The following is a 26,386-nucleotide window of genomic DNA, read 5'->3' as shown; positions in this document are numbered from 1 at the left end:
ACAATTCCGTCGTGACCCTCTCGGAACAACGCCGGGAGCCAGTCACAGGTGGGGGTTTAACCCCACCACGACCGTGCCAATTGCCCACCCGCGCAGGATAGGGTTGCTCGCCAAATTTGATCTACCTTAGTACCTGCGCGGATGGTTGACCGGGCGATCGTACCTCGCCGCAGGCCGACTCCGGACACGAACCGCTTAAGCGGTCTGTTCCGTGCTATCGGGATAACCGAGCGGTGTTATCGTCGGCCTCGACGGTTCCGATTAATTATCGGGCGTTTTAAGCCCACTACGAACCCTTTTACGTGAAGCAGGATGGAGAGTCAATACAGAAAAGACGAAGCGAAACGGGAAAACAGTTCACACAATTCACATTTATTACGCGACACACGGAAAGCACACATATACAGCCAAACAGTCAGAATGCACCGATATCAGGAAAACAAAAGAAACAACAACGCAGAGTTACAACCGAATACACGTACACACGGCAACACTTACACAGTTCTACTTTTCAAGACATGGCGCCGACACACATTCACTCAAAAGCAAAGGAAAGAGGCCACCCTCATAGACAAGGGGGCAGACGGGCCTGTAGGCCAATATGTGCGCGGGACCTGAAGGAGCGGCCAGGTCCGCGAGACCGGGTGGGTCCTACCCGCGTCCTCGTGGCGCGTTGGCGGACGAGCCGCAGACGTGGCCGCGTGGCTGTGCCCCGACTCCGTGCTCCTTCGCGGGTTTTGTTGGCACGACGTTTGGAGTGGGGTGGGAACGGGGCCCCCTTGGTGCACTATCTCAGCGCGGGGGAAAAGGGGGAATTGTTGATGCTCTGGGGGAGGGAGAATGGCTGGCTGGCTTGGGTCCCGCGACGAGTGATCTCCCGCCGCGACCTCGTCGCCGACCGCCGTCCTTCCCGCCTCGGACCCGAGCTCCTTGGCCTCTTGTCACAACTCTCCTCAGCCGACTGCAGAACCCAACTCGACGCCTTTGCCTCCCGACTCCACTCTCTGCCACACTCCGCCGCTGCCACACTCCGCCGCTGCCACACTCCGCCGCTGCCACACTCCGCCGCTGCCACACTCCGCCGCTGCCACACTCTGCTCTTCCAAACTGACTCTGCCCAAACTCTCTGCCTCAAAACTCTTTTTTTTTTTTTTTTTTTTTTTTTTTTTGTATACCTTGGTCGAGGCTCGTATGAGAGCTAACACACAACTCACAGCAAGGAGGCATGAGACGAGAGGGGCGGGAGTGGAAGGGACAAAACAGTGGGGAACAGACACATTAGGTGAACTGTGGAAGGGAGAGGGATGGGGATGGGACGGGAAACATGGCGAAGAGAAGATGGACATTACAGGGACTTTCAGGAAGGAAAGCAGGAGAAATGAAGGAAGTGGGCTTGGGTGGATTATCGGGGGTAGAAAAGATCGAGGATTTGGGTGGGGGAAGATAAGAGGTGGTGGTGAACAGCTGTTTTGAAAGACTGGAGGGAAGAATGGGAAAGAATAGAGTGAGCAAGTTTATTCCAAAGGCGGGAAAAAGAGGAATGAAAGAGTGAAGATGAGCAGTGATTCGTGATTTTGGTAGTTTTACCAGAAGGGGGTTGCTGGCGGACCTTGAGCGCCCTGTGGAAATGTGGTGGGGACAAATCGCAGAGAGAGCAGGGGGGCAAGGCTGGAGAGGAGTCGGTAGAAGACAGAAAGACCACCGACCAACCTGCGGTGATTGAGTGAGAGGCCCAAAGACTCAGCTTCATTGCGGGAGATGCCGATGATCTTAAATGCCCTGGTTTCGACAGCGTGAAGCCGAGAAAGGTGGGAGGCAGGAGCACCAGCCCAGAGGGGAGAGCAGTACTCCATCAGGCTACGGACAAAAGCTTTGTAAGTGGTAAGGAGCTCAAGAGGGCCGAGGAAGGACTTAGCACGACGGAGGATTCCCAGTCGGCGACTGGCTTTTGAGGCGAGGTTGGAAATGTGACTTTCCCAGGAAAGGTCATGGCAGATAGTGAGACCTAGAAGCTTGAAAGAAAAGACTTCTTCCAGAGGATTGTTGAGAAAGTGGATGGGGGGTTTTGTAAACGGTCCTTTCGAAGAGACATAGTGAGAGTGTGAGATTTGTCTGGATTGAAAGACATGTTCCACGTGTTGGACCAGTTTGTGATTTTATCCAGATCTGCAGTGAGTGAAGAAGCTGCTGCTTGCCGGTCTGAGGGATGACAGATGGTACGGCAGAGGGTGGAGTCGTCGGCAAAGAGAAATAGAGGATTTTCCAGAGAGTCCGAGAGATCATTGATGAAAACCAGAAAAAGAACAGGGCCCAGAACGCTACCTTGAGGAACTCCAGCCTGCACAGGAAGAGGGGATGAAAGAACTCCATTTAGGGCCACACGTTGACTGCGACAGGAGAGGAAGTCTGCGAGCCATGAGTGGAGATGGCCTTGAATACCATGGGAAGAGAATTTGGTGAGTAGGGCAGGGTGCCAGACTGTGTCAAAAGCACGCGATATGTCCAGGGATACGGCTCGGATTTCCTGTCTGGCATTGAGGACCTCCATCCATTGATGGGAGAGCAGAAGCAGCATATCCAGGGTAGAGTGACCTGGTCTGAAACCAAATTGATGATTGGAAATCAAGCCATTGGAGAAGAGGAAGGATTTCATATCTGAGGCGATGATGGATTCCATCACCTTGCTGATGATTGGGAGAAGGCTGATTGGTCTGTAGTTACAGGGATCTGTTTTTGCACCTTTTTTATGCAGGGCAGTGATGTTAGCAGATTTCCAAGCAGATGGCAGATGGCCTTGGGCAAATGAGAGGGTGAATAGAACAGAGAGAGGGTGAGCAAGAGCAGAAGAGCAGGCTTTGAGGACACGTGGGCTGATGCCGTCTGGACCGGTTGCAGAATCTGACTCGAGGTTTGAAAGCAAGCTCTCCACCTTGTCAGGAGAAAAGGATACAGAGTCCAGGGACAGTTGGGTGCGACTGGGTAAAGTGGGTAGAGATAGTGATGGGTTTAGGACACAAGATTTAGCTGCAAACACCGAGTTTAGACATTCAGCTTTATCACGTGTGGAATCAGCAGTGCGGCCATTTGAGGTAAGGGAGGGGATGGAGGGGGAACATACACCAGAAACAGATTTGATTAAACGCCACCAGGATTCTCTCTGCCACGATTCTCTCTGCCACAAAACTCTGCCTTAACTCTCTGCCTTCAAAACTGACTCTGCCTTTCTGCCAGGATTCGCCTTGCGCTCGGCGCTTTATAGGCCGGCAGGAGAACCAATATGCAAATTTTCGGATCAGGATGAGCTCGGGGGCGGAGCCACGCCCGCCCATTGGACGGAGGAAAAGTGGGCGTGAACCTCCCCTGATCCTAGAATTTGCATATTTCGATTTCACACGGACGTGCCTGGAGGCGGGGCCAAGCCGCTCCGCGCTTGCTGATTGAACAGATCAGAAGTGGGCGTGTAGCATTCTTGATCCGAATTTTCCCTCGGAAAGGCCGCTATTTGCACTCGCGGCTCGGTGCGTATCGCTTGAACGAGCCCAAGACAGCCCGACGCTCAGTGTTCACAGGTGATGCGGGAATGGCCGTAGAAGGAGAGGTGAGGGTGGTGGAGGGTTTATCGGTGGTGGTTTGATGGTTATGGCGGTTGATTCAAAATAAAGATAGAACAGAAAAACGCCTAACTCAAAGTGTCGCAGCCCGAATGAATGACATAAATTCCCTCTAAACAACGGGTTTGGGGATAACTACACATGTACTTAGTTATCTCACCTCCGGGCCCTGAATGGTGGTTTGCGAATTTCCACAGCCGTAACAGTATGTTTGTTCAGAATGAGCACGTAAGGTGAGACTTTGTGCTCTACGAGTGCGGTTGTCGTCATTGATATGAGATTTATTTATATTTTTCACCTTCCAAGCTCTTTGCGTATCGTTTTTCAATGTCCTGATGAAGTTTTCTTTTTTGACACATTTAGACCAAAGTCGTCTTACTGAGACTTGATTACCTCCGCCAGCCAAGGTGGATGGAGGTTATGTTTTCACCCCTGTCTGTCGGTTTGTTGTTTGTGAACAAAATATCTCAAAAAGTTGTGGACAGATTCAGACGAAACTTGGTGTGCAGGTTGGGTGTGTAACAAGGAAGAATTGATTAGATTTTGGTGAAAATCCAGATCCGAGAATTTTAAAAAGTGATTCTTCACCATTGAGCGATAGGGTTAAAACGATATACAGTATTGCACGATATTTCAAAATGTTATGGACGGGTTCGGACAAAACTTAGTGGATGAGTTGGTTGGGTGACAACATCAAGCTCATTAAATTTTAGTTCAGGTCCGAATCCAGAGTGGGCCTATCGGTGGGATACAAAACGTAAACAAATCAGCCTGGCGGAGGTATGCTCTCTACCGAGTGTCCTCGTGTCGTTATGTTGTCTCTTCTTTTTTTATTGCTGATCATATTTGCTCGCACTGCCATGTTTTCATTATTCTCGATGTATGAAGTCGTTGGGCCACGTAGTGAGTGTTGCATCATTATCTGTTTCCCAGTTGATTACATACGACATGTTGTTCTTCTGAAAGTTGTTTATTTACTGACCTACTTACATCTTAAAAGAAGTTCAATGGTGCTTTATTTTTTGCTGTTGTTTTTCCTAGCTGTGCACCTGTGTTTACCTGTCTGTGCAGGAAGGCATTTCAGATCTCAACAACTCTTCCATCAAGCCTCAGGTCAAGCCTTGGATCTCCAACTTTCTTTCTGTCTCGCACAACATAGAGGAGGTAAGATCCCACGCCACGCCACCACAGGCTCACCGGGTCTTCATGAAGGATTTTTGAATTAAAAAAAAAAAATTTGGTTGTGATGAAGATGCAAGATTAAGTACATATGGAATTGATGGTGATTCTACTTTGTAGAGCAAGTAACACGACACATTTTTATCTTCATAAGTAACAGAGTAACTGTTTGCCTTCATGTGGTATCGATACACTTCATGTGGAACTTGGATGCTGGAGGAGGCCATTCGGCCCATCAAGCCTGCGCCCATGAGTCTGTGTCTGATAGAGAATATTTCCGGCAGTGGATACTGGCAAGACCACGTAGCATTTGACCATCAGTTACAGTCCAGGAAATACAATTAATTTTACCCTCGCCAGAGGATGGGGGGGGGGTTACATTTGGGCCTGTTTGTTTGGTACTTGCAAAATCAAAGATTTTTCAAATATATTGGTCAGTCGATTTTATTGTTCTGTCTGTCTGTCTGTCTGTCTGTCTGTCTGTCTGTCTGTTTGTTTCTGTCTGTTTCTCGCCGACAGGTCACAATTCTAAACCGATAGTCATGAAACTTTACCAACTTGTAGAGGTAGTCTCAACTGAGAAGCCTGTTGATTTTGAGGTCAAAGGTCATCTTGAGGTCAAATGTCTAAAATTGCCATTTTTCATCCGATTGACTTGAAATTTGAGCAAGATTTGCATATTGCGTCACTGGGTTGGGAAACCAACTATTCTTGAGGTCAAAAGGTCAAAGGTGAACTCGAGGTCAAACTTCAAAAATCATCAATTTCAATCTGAAAACTAATCAATTTTCATCCGATTGACCTGAGCTTTGATTAAGATTGTCAATTTTAATCTTGATGAAATGGACAATTTGATGTATCCATGGCAACCTTTTGAAAGGGGGGTGGAATTTGCAAGTATCGTGCTCTGTGCATGTCTTTTGTTTGTTTGTTTGTCTGTTTGGCCACACAGAGCTTTAGTGTTTTTCTCCGCAGTCGGATTGAGATGAAATTTTCACCACCGGAGCGACTACTGATGTGGAATGTTTTGATGATAATTATTACGTCATCGGTCACATGGTGTGGCAGCCATGTTGGAAAAACAGAAAAACTTTGGACGTCTGTATCCCTGAAACCGTACCAAGGAAAAAAAATTGAAACTTGGCACATGGGAAGTACACCTCATCGGGAATGAGTTTGATTTTGTTATGACGTCATAGGTCCCCTCGTTATGATGTCATAATTGCACATGTAGAATGCTACATCCGATCAGTATGATCATTTTTAAAGGTCATCTAGGTATAAATTGGTCCACACAAAAAAATTGAAGTCATCGGTCACTTGATTCGACAGCCATATTGTTTTTTATCTTCAAAAATCTCTAAAATGGCTGAACAGTTCGAGGCAAAACTTTACAGGTATGACCGCCTATCCATGAGGAACAAAACGGTCACACATTTAATGTCATAGGTCACATAGTTTGGCAGCCATAATGGATTTACTTAATCAATCGACATCAAAGTTCACAATTATGATGTCGTAATGATGTGGAATACAGGTTTTATATCTACTCCTGATCAGACGCATGGTCTGGTAGCCAGAATCATTTCATTTTTTGAATCAGAGTTGTTTTTTTTTAATCAGGCTCACTTAGCTGCACCTGTCTGTGCAGGAAGTAATGTTGGGCTTGATGGGTTTGAAGGTACAGGAGTATCAGCTGAAATGTGAATCCGATCGAGGTTCCTCCTGATGACTTTATCTTTGCTTTTTGCTTGTTCGGGTTCCTTCTGATGATTCCAATTCAGTACTTTACCTATTTGGTCTTCCATTAAATTTTAATTGAATTTATTTTCATCCCATTCTGAATTCAATTGAATAAAAATAAGCATCATGGGTCGGGGTCAGGTGTCCAATTAAAGCTGAGTTGCATCAAAGCGGGACGTCTTGGTACGCAGCCATCACTGCCAGCAGTCGTAACGTGGCAGTTGTAATGTCTCTTATTACTTATGTGGCACACCGGTACACAAACACCACACAAAACAAATCCTGGCGAGGGTCTGCAAACTCTGATTGCTCTTGTTTTCTTCTGTTTTCATGACCATAAGATTCAATGTTTGGCGTGAAATATTAGAGTGTAAATAAGTCTTTGCCCCGTCTCTTCTGGTCTCGCTCCCTCTGTTCTCTTTGCCCTCTGACCCTCCCCAGGGAATCCAGGAGGCCCACATTCTTCCAGTATGCCCCTCCTGGTTAAACTTCCAAAATCCAGGCTCACTACACACCTCGTCTCTCTTGTTCCTCGTTTTCATTTCCCCCGTTTGTGGAAGTCTGTTCAATTGCACTCTTCCCATCCAGGGATATGAGCACCTGGTGTGCTTCCGTCTCTTGTTATACCCCATCCTTACCCACAATCTTTTTTTTGTTTTTAACCCTCATTAACCTGACCAAGCTCGACCCTATCACTGCACTTTCAGGTTACTGTTTTCCTCTCATCCTCTCTTTCTGTCTCTCTACTCTTCCTGTTCGTTCATTCACTTCCTTGTTTTGTCCAACTCACTTTTTCTGTTATCTCACTCTTCTATGAGCCTCAACCTTGTTATAAAAATACAGTATTAGACATGACAGACTTCAGCCAACTGGTGTTCCGAACGTGTGGATTTAATTTCATCATACCTCCCCACCCCCTCTTTAACCAAGAGTGTTTTTGTTTCCTCCACCTTTGCACGTGGTCATCGCCGTTGTTAAAATCCTCAGGTGGTTTCATCACCTCGTGTATTATCCAGAAACATCGGTTTCCAACCTGAAGTTAATTAATTCATTGATTAGTTATAGTGTGTTGCTTAGTTATTTTGTATCATAATAAGTTTACTGAGCAAATGGATTCCTCCGTCTGTTCGTCCGTCACGCTATGTCCTCCAAAACAGTTGTGCAAACATTCACCAAACTTGGTAGTTGTGACCACCACACTGCAGGAAAGTGCAAGAGCAGTATCATTTTTGGCCCCGCCCCCTGGGGTGGAGTCCAAAGGTCAAAGACCAAAAAAATGTAATTACCGGCACATTTCGAAACATGTTTTTAATTAAACTTTGTATTTGTAATCAACATTGGGGGACACATGAAATATGTTTTGATTTTTTTGGGGGGATTTGACCCCAGGGGATGGACTTAAGGTAACAGGGGTCAAAATGGCAAAAAAAAATAGAATTCTAAATCAGAGGGTACGCTAGTCCCCTCTATGTTGGGATGGCACGTCAAAAATGGCCGCCCCGTGTGCTCCATCCAAAACTAAAGTTGGAATATTTTCTCTAAAAAGTCACTTTGACTACATATGAGAAGCTACTTGGCTTTTTCAGCTGATTGTCGAGGCAGGGATCACTTTTCAGTTCTCAAACCATGAAACAAAGCAAAGCAAACACCCCCCCCTCCCAAAAAAACGAGATCGGTCAAACCCGGGAATTCATTTTCTTCATCTACTATATAAATGGCAGTCCTTCTGTCTGTCTGTCTGTTTGTTTGTAACCAATAAGCTCCTCGACCAGTGAACCGATCTTGATGAAACTTTACACACATATAGACATAACATTCAGCTCCAGGATGCACTAAGTGGCTTTCCATAAAAATGAATATATATATATATATATATATATATATATATATACATATATATATATATATATATATATATATTTTTTAATTCCTTTAAAAAAAAAGGCTTTCGAATAGTGCGCCGGCGTATTACTCGTAACAAAAGGCTTCATGGTTAAAAACGCTAGGGTTTTTTGAAATACAAAATGTTCGTATTCGTTGACTTTTTAAACATACACATTCTCCTCCTGTTATTTGAATTCTCGAACTGCACGCGCACGGCAACAGCGAACTGTTAATAGATCTGCTCATGAAAGAGCCAGGCAAGCGGAGTCAGCTGCAGAGAGAGAGAGAGACAGAGACAGAGACAGAGACAGAGACAGATACACGCCTAACTGCAAATAGAGCATCACACCGACGGGCGAGAGAAGCACAAAACTCACGTTGCAGCTTTCTAGGTCCGGGTTTTGGCAGGACATCAAGGACAGTTGCCACTGCTGCTAGAAACATTGAGTGGCTCAAGGCCACCTTCAACTATGACCTCTCTGAGGATTATGGCAGCATAAAGCCTTCCTTCCATAAATCTGAGGAATAAAAGAAGCCTTCCTAATTTTCTCCATACAACTACTGCCTCAGTCTAACTAGCGTAAGGAAAATAGGGCAAATTTCCCGGGTATTACCGGGTACTTCAGCTCGTCTATAATTACAGCAGTGTGTGTGTGTGTGTGTGTGTGTGTGTGTGTGTGTGTGTGTGTGTGTGTGTGTGTGTGTGTGTGTGTGTGTGTGTGCGTGTGTGTGTGTGTGTGTGTGTGTGTGTGTGTGTGTGTGTGTGTGTGTGTGTGTGTGTGTGTGTGTGTGTGTGTGTGTGTGTCTCTCTGTTTGTGTCTGTCTGTCTCTGTTTGTGTGTCTGTCTGCGGCCGCCGTTTCTAGACTACCGCCGGTCCGATCTGATTGAAACTTGCCAGGAATATTGCCGGGGCCCCGCGGATGTGCCTTTTCAAGGTTTGATGTCAATCGGACAAGCGGTTCCCAAGTTACGGCCATTTATCTGTCGACCAATGACAGGATACGGTGCTATGACGTCACAAAATGATGTCACAATTAATGTTTCTCTAATTTTAAACTTTTTTTTGCACGATTGACGTCACAATTCTTCTTCTTCTTTGTTTGGTATGACGTCACAATCGACGCTGGGGACCTGAGTATGTGCCTTTTCAAGGTTTGATATCGTTCTTCATCCGTTTCAGCTGTTTCCCGAGGTTTGAAAGCTGTTTTTTTTCCCAAGGTTTGAATTAATTGTTCAAATTATTCATTAATCCCAAGGTTTGAATTTTCCCAAGGGAAAGAGTTGTTTCCCAAGGGTTTGAAAGCTGTTTTTTCCCAAGGTTTGAATTAATTGTTGTGCTTGGTAGACATTTGTGAATACATTTACAGAGAGAGGGGGAGAGAGGGGGGGTGAGAGAGAGGGGGTGTCACAATTCAAGAGAGGGGGTGAGAGAGAGGGGGCATCACAATTCAAGAGAGGGGAGAGAGGAGGGACGAGAGAGGGGGACGGGAGAGGGGGATGAGAGTGGGGGCGAGAGGGGCGAGATAGGAGGGGGGAGAGAGGAGGGGCGAGACTAGGGGGAGAGAGTGGGGGGGGAGCAAGAGAGGGGGGGGCGAGAGAGAGAGAGGGGGGCGTCACAATTCTTCTTCTTCTTCGTTTGATATGACCTCACAATTGACACTGGGGACCTGAGTGTTTCCCAGGTGTTTCCCAAGTTATGGCCATTTATGATACGGTTGGTCTGATCTAATTGAAACAATGCCCCAATCCAGTCATTGTTTACGACAGTGAAGGAACGAAGCTGCACATACTGGCACGCACCTTCGGGCCTGCACTCGTGTTAATAATAATAATTTTAATAATTTTCTTCAGATGGCATATATCTGAGTTGCCTCTATCATTGTCAATGATTTTGGTATCATCCGACAGGGTTTTACCTCGTGAACCATCCTTTGGTATTGTAATTTTAATATCTTGAAAGAATTGCATGAAACATCCGCAAAGCTATATTCCTTTGTAAAAGAATAGACAGCGATCCAAGGGGGGAGGGGGGAGGCACTATGCATTTTCCTCAATATCGTACATATGGACAGAAAATAATATCAGCAGGAATATCATATGCCTAGTGTTGGCTTAATGGTTAGGGTGGTGGGTTTGGGATCCTAGGAACCTGAGTTCAAATCCCACTTTGCTGTTAAATTAATTCCAGTTGGGGTTGACTCTGCCTGTCATCCTTCCGAGGTCGGCAAAATGAGTGCCAGCATGCTGGTATTGTGTGTCGGAGTGGCGACCCGTCCAGGATTGTGCCCTATAGCCAAGGAGACTGCTTCGGCAGCACCAACGCTCTGCACAGAGTATGGTCCCGATGGATGGATGGATGGATGGATGGATGGAGTAATATCATGCCTCGGGAAAATCCCTTGTTTTTCAGTTATATTTATGAAAATAAAATAATAGCGAGGTTCGAGTGCTTCACGCGGGACGCACGAACCCCCCTCCAGTCACTGTGTAAATGTAAAAGCGAACCACGTGATCGCGAACCTTCTCGAGTCACGGTTTCTCGGCGGCAGAATCGCTACATCTGTGCATCACGACATCGTAAGACATGAAGGAAGACGTGCAGTATTTGACATTGCTCACTAAGATCTCTTGGCACTTTTGCTCCAACATTGGGAATCTTCTGAGTGCCATGCCATTCTGTTATTGAACATTAAAAAAATTTTTACAGAAACAAGTGAATAGAAATATTTATGCGAAATAAAGAAAGCGATGTAGGGATGACAAACTCCAGTCTAAGAAATGTTAAAAACAAGATAGGGATGATGTTGGTTTCGAGAGGAGCGAGCAGTATTGCCATCACATAACAATCCCAACATCACTGCCTCCTTTACACTTCATTAATTATTGCTTCAAGCTTCATCAAACACTCAACTGGTTACAACAGGACTCGATTACTCTTGTCGTGTAGACACATACTGAGACTCGACAAATTAGCAGCCTGACTACAATGTTAATACCAGTACATAAACATCAACCTCTTACAAACTGCATGCACATCTCTACTAACAGCATTCTATAATTATCTGCATTTGTGATTGGTTCGTCTAACGAAATAAAATAAAATAAAAAAGGTCGGAAAGATAACTGAAGTTGCAAGAACTCCCTGAAATTGTATCGGAGCTTCTTAAACTTTAAGCTCGACAATAGTCTGGAGGCAGTGATGTCGGGATTGTTATGTGACGTCATTACTGCTAGCTCCTCTCTAAACCAACGTCATCCCTGTCTTGTTGAAAACCTTCTTTCGACTGGAGTTTGTCATCCCAACGTTGCTCTCTTGATTTAGCATAAATATTTCTATTCACTTGTTTGATATCGAGTCATTCCTGGTGGAACTTTTTGCCATATTTCAACTTTGCTTGAGGTGGGAAGCAAACGGATTCGCGATGCCGTCACATCGACTTCGCTCGGTTCCTCATTCAGTTTGGCCTTCTTGTTTTTATTTTTATTTTTTCTTTGTTTGGCATTTTTGAGGTACAGAGTTGCTTCTTCTCTTGCAGACACCCTGATTGTTGCGATTGTTGTTTCAGGAAGAGTTTAACGATTATGAGGCGAATGATCCCTGGGTACAGCAATTCATTCTCAACCTGGAGCAGATGATGACTGAATTCAAGGTGCTGTCCATGTGACCCGCGCATTCCTCTCGATTCTTTTGTCTCGTCATATTAACGGCTCCTGTTATTAGCTCTGACTACAAAGTGATGAAAGCAAGCATTGGAGTTACAATAGGATTGTGAGAGGTGAGAGTTGGGCCAATTGAGGAATAACAAATTGAATTACCTTTGAGCTCTTCCATGGACCTTGACTAGTGTCTATTTAAAACATGGTAGAATGTTGTATGATCTTTTAATGTTGTTTTTACAGTAGCCAAGGCTCAGAGTGGAGCTGCCACACACGTGTCTCACACATATGGACATATGCACAAATACACGAGAGACAACCCAGGACTGTTAGACGAGACAAACAGCCACTGAGCTTAGAGGAAGTGCCGTCACTCCCAGAGGCATTCTGGGTATCTGCAACGCCACAATAATGGCACCATCTTTTGCACCGCACTTAGTGGGGCATTTCCTTCGGTAGAAGTTTCTTCCTTCCCACGGATGCCACCCTATGGGGATTGACCGTGCTCTTATCCTTTCAAATGCTGAACGTCAAGCAAGGAAGCAGCACGTACCATTTTTTAAAGTCTATGGTATGACTCGGCCGGGGTTCGAACCACCGACCACCCTGTCTCAGAGCAGATGCTCGAACCATCACACCACCGAGTCAGGTCAAACAGTTGCAGTTATGAAGGCATTGGAGAATGTGGTGTAAGGGATACAGGAAGATTAGGAAGAGACTAGTATTGGGTAAAATGGATCCGATGCAAAAGGGAGGTGAATTTGCGAGGCTCCGGTTCGTGTTTTTATCGACTTTTAAAAGTGAATTGCGAGGTATATGAACGATGCTCGATGTTGAGAGATCGTGTCGATTGACCAATGCATGTAGGTTGACTTTTTGGTGGATGTGTAGACGTGAAGTTTTAAGTACATTTTACTCTATTACAGACTTCGCTCTCCTTGAGAATCTATGAGCAGTTGCTCGTGTTGGTAACGAGCATGATTGCTGTGGAACTGGAGAAAGTCGTCATGAAAGCAACGTTTAGTCGGGTAAGTTTGCTGTAGCGTGGCATGTTCACAAATTTGTATTGTGCCGGAATTTTGATAACTTTGAAGTTATTGTTGATGATTTAACTGTGTGTGATGTGTCAAATATAAACCTGTGTTTGTAAAAATATAATAACAGCTGCTTTGAAACTGATGACTTTGATCAAGCAAGTGATTTTAGTTTTCAGATTTGTATTAATGATGCCAATTTCGGGGTAAAACCAGACTCAGTGGTGTCATGGTTGGACCGCCCACTCTGAGCCAGGTAGGTCGGTGGTTAGAATCCTGGCCTGAGTCATACCTAAGACTTTTTAAACGGTACATGTGTTGCTTCCTTGTTTAATGCTCAGCATTTAAAAGGATAGAGCACGGACAAACAACTCGGGGGAAGGCAATGGCAAACCACCCAGTGTATCCCTTGTCAAGAAACTGCTTTGGCAGTGCCGACAATCTGTGGATTATAATGGTTCATCGATATCAAATTAAAAAAAAAACTTGCGGGTAGGTTACAAATGTTAGATGTTTTGGAGATGTCCTGGAGTAAAGTTTTCTCTTAAGTAATTCATAGCCCTGGAAGTCTGTCTGATGGCATGGCTTGATGTTGAGCACAAAAATACTACGGATTCAATATGATGGTGCACAATCATCCCATATCATGTCCCATCCTAGATATAACCAGAGTTGGTGTCAAAGCCACCCAATGCTCGCCGGTTTATACATTTATCGTTTTTAAAAGACAAGTCTAATAATTAATATTTTTTTATAAAGCATTGCAGTGAAGTATAATTATAAAGCAATATATGTATTTGTATATTGTAATCAGTAACAAGAGCGCAAGTGAGCACAATATACGCCCTGACAAGAAGGTAATACAGAATTGTGCTACGACATGGAAAACAGCATCCTGCTTGCCATGGCAACCACTTTAGATGACGAACGTATGTCGCTACATACCGTCTCCACAGTCTGTGCCTATGTACCAGATATGAAACGTGAAAGTTGAAAACTTTGGGAGTTAGAGTGCAGACAGGAATGGACGGACAGACAGACAGACAGACGGACGGACGACCGGTATCACATAATACGCCCCGGTGTGTGTGTGTGTGTGTGTGTGTGTGTGTGTGTGTGTGTGTGTGTGTGTGTGTGTGTGTGTGTGTGTGTGTGTGTGTGTGTGTGTGTATGCATATATATATATATATATATATATATATATATATATATATATATATATATATATATATATATATATATATATATATATATATATCGGGCGTATAAAAAATAGTGTGGTAGATAAAAAAACATGAGAAAGGAAACTAGAGGGGGAGCACTTGGGAGAGTGCAAAACCTCTGCCGCCAATACTGCTGGGTCATTCAAGTGAACCTTATATCTTATTCATTAAATATGATGTCAACAGTGCTGACAGTTATAGTTCTTCTCTCCAACATTTTTTTTTGAGGGGGGGGATTGGAAATCACTTAAAACATGGAGAAATGCAAAAAAAAGAAATTGAAATTTTGTTGAAAAAAAAAAAATTGCAAAAAATTTTTTTTGGGGGGTGGGGGTTGTAAATCACTTAAAACATGTAGAAATGCAAAAAAAAAAAAATTTTTCTCGTAACTTTTTTTGGGGGGTGGGGGTTGGAAATCACTTAAAACATGTAGAAATGCAAAAAAAAAAAAATTTTTCTCTAAATTTTTTTTGGGGGGGGGATGGAAATCACTTAAAACGTAGAAATGCAAAAAAATATTTTTTTTTCTCTAAATTTTTTTTTGGGGGTGGGGGTTGGGAATCACTGAAAATGTAGAAATGCAAAAAAAAAAAATTTTTTTTTCTCTAACAATTTTTTTTTGGGGGGGGGGTTGGAAATCACTTAAAAAAAGGAAAAATGCAAAAAAATATTTTTTTTCTCGAACAATTTTTTTTGGGGATTTTGGACCAAGTCCAAAATCTAATGGCATGATCCTTGGACCATACCTAACCCCCCCACCAAGTTTCGTCGAAATCCGTCGGAGTTTTTCCGTAATACAAAAAAGTTAACATTTTCACGCTCACTCTGGGGGTATCGCTATAGCTCTCTGTTCTTCGAACAGGCGAGCAAAAAACAATACTCAATACTAGTAAACAAAAAATAAATAAAAATTTAAATCCTGACCGTAGCCTTTTCTACACCCATTAACCCTCCCTAACCCAACCCTCTTACTTGTGGGTGATCCCCCATCCTGACAGTAGCCTTTTCTACGCCCATTAACCCTCCCTAACCCAACCCTCTTACTTGTGGGTGATCCCCCATCCTGACCGATGATCTTTTCTACCCCCATTAACCCAACCTACCCCAACCATTTTCAGATCATCCCCCATCCTGACCCATGATCATTTCTACTCCCATTAACCCTATCTAACCCAACCCTCTTACAATCAGGTTGTACCCCATCCAGATCCGTGATCTTTTCGACCCCCCATTAAACCTCCTGATCCACCCATCCATCTTCAGATCATCCCCCATCCCGACCTATGATCTTTCTACCCCCATTAACCATTCCTAACCCATACAGTGTCCGTCTCTGTCTCTGTCTCTCTCTCCCTCTCCCCTCCATTCCTGTTCGTTCATTCCTTTTCATTTGTGGACCCACTGCCCAATTCGCTCCAGTTTGTTCACCAGACCAGTTTGTTGCCTTTTTACCCTCTATCACCTCACTCTTCCATGAACCTTGGTCCTATGTTAAAAAAAACCCACCAATATCTCCAGTTGTGTTTGTTTCTACTTCTACATTCTGTCCCTCGTTCAAGTGAATACATTCAATCATTCTTCGTCAGGCCTGTTTCAAATGATGGCAAATAAATATTGGGGGAAGAAAAAGCTGTGGATATGCCTTAAAATGGTATTTGAAACCCTATTGATGACAATTTAATGGCATTTCCAAGGTACAATATACTTTTACGTTTGTGGGGAGGGTTATATATTGTTGCGGACCCGGGGTTGCGGGGGTACTTCGAGGGTGGGAATATCCCTGGTTTCTCCCTGGGCTCACCGGGAATCGAGGCCGTCGCACACGAATAAGTTTGTGTCGCGGTGGGTCGACAGCGAACGCCAACAATTTAAACACGTGACCCAGTGTCCTCCGTCTGACTACCGTTTAACTGTGGTACACACAGTCTCCTTATCAGGGAATCGTGCCCTCGATGTGTACTTGCGTTAAATTTACCGTATCGGGTGCAGCCGAGATGAGCTGCTAAGTACGCACCGGCTAATGAGTAGATTCTTGGGGTATAACATTCCCGGCTTACTTATGTGCGGACCATGCTCGACTAGTGAAGGAAAAGACGAAAACGATCTTGGTACATTTATAGTAACAAAGCAATTTATTGCAACAAGGCGAGGGAAATTATATGGCACAATAATTATGTGCAGCAGGGTAAAGCATGGAATTTGTGGGTGCGGTACAAGAAATGCAAGTGTTTACAAAATAAGATGGTGCAGAGTTACCTCGATAAACTTCTACAGTCTTAACTTATGTTACACATAACAGGCGCCATCACACATCCACACCCGAGGAAATTAGAGGTAGTCCAGAAAGAGGAGAGACAGTTGAGATGTAACGACCTCGTTGCACCTGGCGCAGTTGATGGACCTACGCTCCCAATCGCTTAGGAAGGGGGAGGAGGGAGGAAAACTGGGGATATCTTTGGTGTGGGTGTGGGAGGTGCAGAGTGTCGTGCAGCATGATGCAAGAGGAAGGTTTTCGCAGTGCGAGTCAGTTCCACTCTGTTATCTTGTGCATCCTCAGTGGATGAGTCATAAATGGGAGAAAAAGATGCGTGAGAGAAAGACTTTACGGAGATGTGTGTGACGTCTGTAAGTGTGAATGTTTGCTGCGGAATACAGCGAAAGACGAGCGCCGATGACCCGTGGATGATCCCGGCTCGTCCTGGTAACAGCTCTCTCCACCCCGCTCACCTTGCGAGATTGCTCTGCCCTCTCTGCTCGTTTGCGCTGGCTCGTGAAGAGATTCCGCTCGGACACTGGACGGAGGAGAGATCCTGGACGAATGACTGTCTTAGCCTGGCTTGCTTCTCTTGTATAGAGCCTGAGGGAGGGGCCATATATCGGATCAAAAGACCCTGTGGGTGTTCCTGAGCTCCCCCATTGGTGCATAACGGTCACCCCGTGCCGTAGCCACGCCCCACCAGGCTCCAGAACTGCAAATGGCTTTGGTTGCCTTCGAGCCAGGCCACGTGACGGAGCTCCATAATTAACATTGGGCGAGGGTCTTTGGGAGTGCTCTCCAGCCCTGAACGTGCGCTGGACTCCATTCGATCATGGTTATTTGGGGAAACCCCGGAGCTACCCACACATCTTTGAATGAACCCCAGCGCACGTTTGCGCTTCGAGTTACATGCCGAAACACCCCTGCTCACAATATCTTCGTTCGTCCGGCACCCTCAGAAATTGTGGTGAGGGTCCAGGGGGCTGATGGCAGTTGTGAAGATTATAATGAGGTGAGGGAAGCGATGTGGCATCTGTGGTAAAAGTGAAGCGATTGTGGTGATGAGGTTGAGGTGGTTTGTCGTTGTTGTGGCAGTTGTGGTGAAGGCATCGGATGTAGGTTGTTGTGAGGATTTTTAGAAGGCGTTTGTAGTGACTATGGCGAGCGTTGTAGCATCGTGGTGAGCATGGTAAAGGTCTGAGGTGAGGCGTCAGTTGGTTTATGGCATGCTGTTTGAATGGGAATTGGTGCGCGTATGCAAATGAGCTTCCGCAGTGCCGTGTCTGTTCCGACCCTCGTGATAGCATTACTAATCCATGTGCGTGCTTTGTGTAAGAAATAAATGGAAGAATAAAGGACTGAAGACCTAACTAAAAGCCTGACACAACGCATCTTTCCCCATTTACCCACTCGGCATATGGAAAGGGCTAACTAAACAAATACTAACGAGATAACTGTCTTCGGGTCACTATATGTTGGGTGCCATTGCCTCGGAGGAGTGCCGGTTTTGCAGAACTGCAACAATATCACCTTAGAGCGGATCGGAATGTATAGTGTAACAGGGTCTGTGTGCGAGTAGATAGCGTCTTGATATACAAGTAGGGAAACATCAGCTTTAGAATTGTCTTGTTTGCATGTGTGCCATACAGGGGGTGGTGCATGGTAATAATTAGTTATGGATTATGGTTAGGAAATTGTGTCTAAAATCTCGATGTCAACCTCTACCGGGGCGTCGGGAGACTCGGCACGAGAGGGAAGGGAGTAGCGTTCATCGCCTCCCAAGGGACGGAGCTGTGAATGCCTTCAGTGGCAGAGTGATAGTCACCTTCTAAGGGGGGGGGGGGGGGAGCGGAGCATTACCTGGGGAGAAGAAGGAGCCGAATCGGGCAGTTGGTCTGAGGAGACGTGGCTGGGAGTTGGTGTGTGCAAGCCTGAGTAGAGTCTATGAGGCGATCGAGGTCTGAGGAGAACGGGGAATACGACGGGGAAGAAGTTTTGAGGTCGTCCTGCCTGCCTCTGCCTGTGTTCATTGCCCGGAGCCTATTTGTCGTCCTGCCCATCACCTCATTGTCCCTCGCCATCGTCCTGCCCATCTTCTGCTCGCCTCGTCCTCATTGTCCCTCCTCATCGCCTGCTCATCCCCGCTACCACCAGAGCTGAATCCTCCGGGTTTTTTTCCCTTTCCCGTCAGTGACTGAGTCTGGTATGTGGCGCCTTAGATTTCTTTACATTAATTTTTACCTCAAATACTAATAAGATAACCGTCTTCGGGTCAATATATGTTGGATGCCATTGCTAATTATTTATCACAATTCCTAATTATTTATTACTTGCGTTCCCTTCCTTCCTTCCCAACCCACCATCGTATTCCTTTTGTCGGGTCAATCTTCCCCTTATTGTTTTGGGTTGCGGGAAATAAACCCGTTGGTTTTAAAAGCTGAAAGTTTTCTCGTTTCTCTCTTCACGACTCGCGCACACATTGTCCGCCATTAATTCAGAACGTCTCCTCGGGAGTTGAACCGCTCGGGACATCGCGGGACTTTAACCTCTCGCCCGACGAGCTCGATGTTCGTTGAGTCGTCCACCCTACAGTACTTATAAAGAATGAGCATTTCTTTTTTTCTTTGGAAAATTTCAACTCTGTTTTGTCTTTTATTTATTTATTTTTCTTGTTGCATTCACCGCCCTATTGTCGACTCTTTCACAGCCCATTATAGACCCTTGGTCTCTGCTCTTCAGACACTTACGATAATCTTGTCGCACAATCACATGTTCCGAGGCATTCCTTTCATGGCTTTTCCACTCCTCCCTGCGGTAGAAGCGAATCCCAAAGATTGGTAATTTGGGGATTTAACAAAACAATAAAGATTAAAATTAACTTAATCTCCAAGTCGTCTCTTTGACGATCACTCATCGACATGATTCCCTTTTTGCATTCCTTATTGCCAGCTTGGAGGTTTACAGTTTGACAAAGACCTTCGCGCCCTCGTTGCTTATCTGACATCTGTGAGCAGTTGGTCCGTGAGAGACAAGTTTGCACGTCTGTCCCAAATTGGCACTATCCTTAACCTGGAACGGGTAAGTGTGTCACCTGATTTGTTTATGAAACCTATTAACAAGTGGATGCAAGTAAACGTTCCTGATTGTAAGAATAGGTACTCTTTTGATAAAGTCTCCACTTCAACAAAAATGAACTTTTTGGATTGCTGTTGTTTGCATTGAAAGCTTGTTTGGTTTGAGCCATAGTGCATATTTCATGGTGAAACTTGTGTTGTCATCGTTATATCATAATATAGAAAAAGTATGTCGATGTGTTTGAGGTTTTGTTTTTTTTTTCAATATCGTTTTCTTTACTTTTGTATGCAGCACCTGGCTGCTGTTTGCATCATTTGTTGGTTGGGTGTAGCTGTGCCGCTGCTTCAGTGCCTTCCTTGTAGGTTTCGGGCAGCAATTTGTAATTTGTTCAAGGTGTCGGTTATAGCTCGCCGACTCTTCGTGATGGACACCGTGGGATCTTTAACGTCCATCAACTAATGGCAGCAGATGGGACACCCGGCTTGACGTCCATTCGAGGGACGGCACACACACACACTGATGCCTTGTCCTCCCTGCGAAACTCCAGGATGACAGTTTTATAGCTGGATCGAAATTTGAACCCAGGCTACTAGACAGCTCAGAGGAGAGTGCACTTCCCTCTTGGCCATCCTATCAGGCCAAGTTTTTAATTCGAATACAAGTTTTTAAATGGACGAGGGTCCAGAAAAGTACTCAATCCCATCAGTGCAGCAGAGATGACCCCTTAAGGCCTGTTTGACATTTTCATCAGAGGAATCAGAGGAAATGGACCATGATGCAAGGAGTCGAGGTTGAAATCCCATAAACAGAGCTGATTTGTCCATAGTATTGTGACATCTTCTTAAATTAATGTATAACGTGTATTCATCTTTCCTAATGTCCTTGTCCTGCATGGTATGTGTGTACGAGATCTTCCACAAGCCTTTAACATTGTAGCTCGCTTTATGTCAGAGCTATTAACAGTTGGCTTCGAGTTTACTTTGCGTTTATCGTAAGCCAAGTAAAGAACATTTCATCACTGATTACCCCACGCACGCAAAGCAAAAAGTGGGGTTAAGCAATTGGCTCACGTCCGTCCATCTGTCATCGGTTGATGACCGAGGAACAACTTATTTATATCAAGCTGTTATATTTTGAATACGATTCAGGACATGAATAGGAAGACGAGTCTTTCTTTTTACCGTACCTTGGCTCTGAATTTGTCCCGACTGCACATGCACAGAGAGTGAGATAATATTACTATGTCTGCCTGGCAGTTAAACAAAACTGAAAATCATTCCAAACAGGAAACTTAATGTTTTTGAGGACATTGTAAAGGACAGAAACAACAGGCACGAACAACTAATGTAACGTTTTAGATAGTGATGTAATAGACCCGGTGGTTAAAACCCAGAAATAATTTATTTGTACGACTTTTACAATCCTTATTGGATCACGAAAAAATATTTTCATGAAAAAAATAAGTGACCACTATATTCGTTATTGTTGTCTGTCTGTATGTCTGTCCCGAGCATAGCTCTGTGGGTTTTGATTCGATCCTGACAAAATTTTGGTGGGAGGTTTATATCATGATCTAGTTGTGTTTTCCTGAAAATGGGCGTGGTGTGCCTATTATGGGCGGAGCCACGCCCAAAAACATGTTTTTAGGGGGTAGCCGATTTCATTTTGCATCTTTTCCTAGGGGGTTTGTCGAATCTGACAGGGGTTTCGGTATTTCGTTAGCCCAATGGCACCTGCATAGCCCCACGGAGCTCGATTTTTCATTTTTGTCTCAAGTTCACAAGGTCACAAACTTGGAAAATTGCGATTTTGACATAAAAATCCATCTTCTCTGAGGGGTTTGTCGAATCTGGCAGTGGTTTCGGTATTTAGTTAGCCCAATGGCACCTGCATAGCCCCACAGAGCTCGATTTTTCATTTTCGTCCCAAGGTCAAGGCCACAAGGTCACGAACTTAGAAAATTGTGAATTGTGTTTTTAGGGGGTAGCCAATTTCAATTTGCATCTTCTCCTAGGGGGTTTGTCGAATCTGGCAGGGGTTTCGGTATTTGGTTAGCCCAATGGCACCTGCATAGCCCCATGGAGCTCGATTTTTCATTTTCGTCACAAGGTCACAAACTTAGAAAATTTCGAATTTTGACAAAAAAATCATATGACCGCCCAAACTTTGAGAGCTGGGATGACAATATTTTTTATGCATAATCTTGAGGTCATTCCCCACCTAAAATCTTGAAACCATTTTGCTCTATCTCGAACACCTTGCCCGTGGCACCCCCTTCAAGTTTGTTTTTACGCTGATTTCGTCAAAGTATGGATAATCCGAGGAGTGCGAAATGCCATATAGCCTATATGACATTATATTGTTCCTGGAATGTTCCAGAGGAAGTTTTGCACCAAAGGTCATAATCCTTGACCTTTGACCTTTAAAGGTCACAAAGGTCAACTTTTCAAAGATGTGGGAATCGAACCGGGTTTTCGACCTTCTTCGACGAACTAACTGCAATAAGCTATAGCACTTATCCTGTTTGCTTATTTTAATGTCCACAACATTGTTTTGTGACCTTTAAAGGTTATGCAAGGGTCAAATTTTGAAAGTTGTTGAACGAAACCGGATTTTCGACATTTTGCAGCGAATAACCTGTCACTCGTACCATATCATGTTGATCATTTTTATAACTTGGTCAAACATTCTCACATTGTCTCATCCTTGACTTCTGAAACAATCTACATAGTCAAATACCACTCGTGAACCATCGTCGTCTTCAGACTTGTTTTATTTAAATTTAATTATATACTTGAAGACTATAGAACACAGTGTGTCATACTTCCAAGAACCTCCAGTTTTGCAGTACAGTACTTCAATTCAAATAAAGGTTCAATGGGGTGGTGTGTAAGGGTGGATTCGGGACTGCTTCTGGAATACGTCAATAACATGAAACTTTTGGATTTTTTTTTTTAACAATCGTTCAAAGCATTATTTTATTAAAATTGAAGTAACACTGCATGTGGGGTAGTGTGTTCTATTAACTCCCTTGTTTTAATATGTATTGAATTAATACAAGGCACAAAACGAATATATATATATACATATGAATCCAGATTCGGAAAATCAAATCAATTATTCCTCGTCACGCACCCAACATGTTCACCAAGTATTCCATAACCTTTTGAGATAGTGCGATATATCGTTTTTGGCCTCTCAATGGTGAAGAATCACTCAAAAATTCTCAGATCCGGATCCGAATCTTCACCAAAATTGTGCGTTGCCGTCCTTGGCCGTCACCTTCATGCACAAAAAAATTAATAACGATTGCTTGAAAACTGTGGCCAAAAATCGTGTGACAAACAAACAAATAAACAAGCAGTCATAGACTGGTACTTACGAAATCGTCAGCTTGACCTCTGAGCTTGTCTAATAAAAGCTGTCTCTTGAGAAGGTAGCGACGCAAACCAGAAGTTTCTACGATGATTCTGTATCAAACCATCAAAAATCGTAACGTCGACCGAAGCAAAAATCTCCATTTCTCCACGTCATTATATTATACCTTAACGTAACTCAACGATGCGTCTGCTCGAGCGCACTGCACCACGTGACGAGCCGTGACGCGGCGAGTGAAATATTTTTTATACAATCTTAAAACGTCTCCAAAACATCCGATTTTTACCAGAATTTCGACAACCGAGTTTTAAGCGTCCTAAGCGATCGCAAAAACCGAAGACAAAATTAAAATCGAAGTTAAAACGAACTCGTAACGTCGAGCGAAGCAAAAATCTCCATTTCTCCACGCAATTAAACCTTCACGTAACTCAACGACGCGTCTGCTCGAGCGCACTGCATCATGGGACGACCCGTGACGCGTCGAGTGAAATATTTTTTATACAATCTTAAAACGTCTCCAAAACATCCGATTTTTACCAGAATTTCGACAACCGAGTTTTAAGCGTCCTAAGCGATCGCAAAAACCGAAGACAAAATTAAAATCGAAGTTAAAACGAACTCGTAACGTCGAGCGAAGCAAAAATACTCCATTTCTCCACATGACTTTACGGAATTATGTTTGACCTCACTGTGACCTTGATCTTTGACCAAAATCTAATCAGCGCGAGCCATCACCCTCCTGAATCACGTGGTGTAATTTGACATTGGTAGCTTCTTCCATTCTCGAGTTATCGTGCCTACAAACAAGCACACACAAACAGAGGACGGAAGTCATCAATATACTTACGAAATCTAAAGATTTCGTAAGTAATGAACCCAAATGCAATACCCACTCCTCTGGCAAGGGTAACAATCTCAATAATTGCCTGGGAAGTTAATATTTATTTGTTGCCCAAGTATTTCACAAACCAGCTGGCCAGGCCTGACTGTGGACTGGAGCCGATTTGAGCAGGAATTGGTAATAGTTTGAAGTGCCGTCGGTAACTCACCTACTTACTCTTCACAAAAGACTCCGTGGGATCTCTCATGACCACAGACTAAATGTTATCAGATGGGATACCTTGCTTAATGTTAAAAAAATATATATATATATATTTCAGGATTTCTAAATTTGTTGGCACTTAGTGATTCCCGCATCGGACATCACCATGGTGATCGTTTTCATCCACACCTGAGGTTTCAAAATACATATTAAATCGACTTACTACTTACTACCAACAAAATTTGGAGATATAAAATAAACATTGAGGGTCACTGAACTAGCAATTGCCTTGCCATGACTGGTCTGGCTGTTTCAACAACAAGGAAGTACACCCAACTCAAATGAGAGCACATGCCCAGCTCTACAATATATCTACAGCATTCCTAAATGTTCTAATGTTTAGAATGTCTGGGTTTTGTTTCTTTTCTTTTTCAGGTGAGTGAAATTCTGGACTACTGGGGGCCAAACTCGGGCCCACTCACCTGGCGCCTTTCACCAAGCGAGGTACGAAAGGTTCTTACCCTTCGCTGCGACTTTCGCAGTGATGATATCAAACGGCTACGGCTTTAGGAACCGTCTGCCCAAAGCCTTTTGGAAGTCGGTCGAACTGTCCACGTCTGCACATCTTCTTGCCCACATCTGGCACTTGATCGTTCTTTTTGATCCCTTGTGTATTTGTTTATACTAGCCGGTGCAATTGCAACTTCGTCTGATGCCACTCGTTTTCCCCTTTATCAACATCTTTCTCTCTCAAACTTCTTTGCGTTTGCTGTTTATTTGAATTCGGTGAATTTCTCCTTTCTCCATAATTCTGATTTTGTCCCCTTAACTTCTGCTTCTGTTCTTTTCCCTTTTTGAAGCCATGTCTCACTGTTTGGGCTCATGGACACATGATGTTGGGAGTGGTAGTTGGGTCAGTGGTTTTGGGTTGTCTCGGTTTGGAAGAGTTGTGTGGTAAATGCTGTACATTTAAATTGCAACTTAAAAATCTTATTCAAACCTTTCCTCATTTTCTGAATTTTTTAATGGTTATTAAAATTGATTTGAAGATTAATTGGAAGAGTCCGTATTTCTGATACCGATGTACCACACAGTAATCAGAGATAGAGATAGAGATAGAGCTGGAGCTGTCGAAGCAGTTTCTTGGCAATGGTTAAACTGGGTGGTTTGTCATTGCCTTCCCAGCAGTAGTTTGGGCCAGAAGTGTGTAATTTGTTCAGGGTGCCAGTGATGGCTCACTGACTCTTTGCGCAGGACACCGTGGGATCTTTCACGTCCACCAATTAATGCCGGGACGCCAGTTTAACGTCCATCTGAGGGACGGCACATACATTGATGAATCGACCTGCCTGTGGCACACTGGGATGACAGTTTATAGCAGGGTAAGGATTCAAACTCAGGCTAAACAGCTTAGGGGTGAGTGTGCGTACCTCTAAGAGTTTAGGCCATCCTGCCAGTCTTGATCAGTATTAGATGGTCTTGAATATTCTTTTGTTAAGTAAAATGAATTCGTCGTCAGAGGATCCTGAGTGGGTCAGGAACGTGGACACCAGAGAGTATGGTGATCATTGCTGATGTTTCAAGTTCCACAAGGTTTTAATAAATACCTTCTGGAACTTACCTTTTGGTGTAAATAAATCCTAAAAATATATAAAGTATAGTCTTTCCTTGTGTAGTCACTGAAGATTATTTAAACTTTGTTCCTTCCGAAGCGCATCATGTTGGGTGACACAAATCTCTGCCCGTGAAGGAATAGGACAACCATTTATAGTTTGATCAAACTAATTTGGGAGTCGAATGTAAACCAAGTCAAGTCTGTTGTAAGTACGTACATATTGAGCAATCACTCCACCTTGGACGATCCTGGCTTGAATTAATGGACTGTTTCTGCACTGTAATCAGGTGATTACAGGTTCAAAACTTGACCTCATCCGATTGGTGTTGGCAAGCTGCCCAAAGTGTTCCTTTTTGCAGGGCACTACACTGCATTGGGGACATACCTTGTAATGGAGATGCAACCTGCTGTTTTCGGATCTCCATACTTTTGATCGTCTGTCATGAATGGCAGGTCACTTGTTTTGTGAGAACACTGCAATGGAAGTTCATTATCGTTGTCTACATGCAGTATATTTTCACTTAAAGTTAAAATGCAACTTCTGGCTTGTACTATGGCAGTCTGAGAGATAGAACTGCCAGCTACTACACTGTTCCTGCAGTCAGCCCAGCATAGGCTTTAGAAGGCTTTTTGGAAATGCCATTCCGCACACCCCCTCCCCCCACCTCTTGGCAAGTGACAACGACC

At 44.1% G+C, this 26,386-nt stretch overlaps 1 protein-coding gene across 3 annotated transcripts in view; it reads left to right on the top strand.

Moving 5' to 3' along the window:
• COG4 (component of oligomeric golgi complex 4) overlaps window positions 1–25,138 on the top strand; it is a 72,264-nt gene extending 47,126 nt beyond the window's left edge. For all 3 annotated transcript variants that reach the window (XM_085847520.1, XM_085847519.1, XM_085847521.1), the window contains 5 exons: window positions 4,683–4,775; window positions 11,985–12,068; window positions 13,002–13,103; window positions 19,539–19,667; window positions 24,520–25,138. In XM_085847520.1, coding sequence (XP_085703646.1) covers window positions 4,683–4,775; window positions 11,985–12,068; window positions 13,002–13,103; window positions 19,539–19,667; window positions 24,520–24,654 — 543 coding nt within the window. In that variant the 3' untranslated portion in view covers window positions 24,655–25,138. The remainder of the gene's footprint in view (window positions 1–4,682; window positions 4,776–11,984; window positions 12,069–13,001; window positions 13,104–19,538; window positions 19,668–24,519) is intronic.
• The last annotated feature ends 1,248 nt before the right edge of the window (window positions 25,139–26,386 follow it).

This window comes from Eptatretus burgeri, chromosome 11, assembly GCF_056783735.1.
Source record: "Eptatretus burgeri isolate ZD-2024b chromosome 11, Ebu_testis_v1, whole genome shotgun sequence".
Lineage (NCBI taxonomy): Eukaryota > Metazoa > Chordata > Myxini > Myxiniformes > Myxinidae > Eptatretus > Eptatretus burgeri.
Note: the sequence above shows the minus strand (reverse complement) of the source record. Positions and strands in the feature narration are given on the sequence as shown.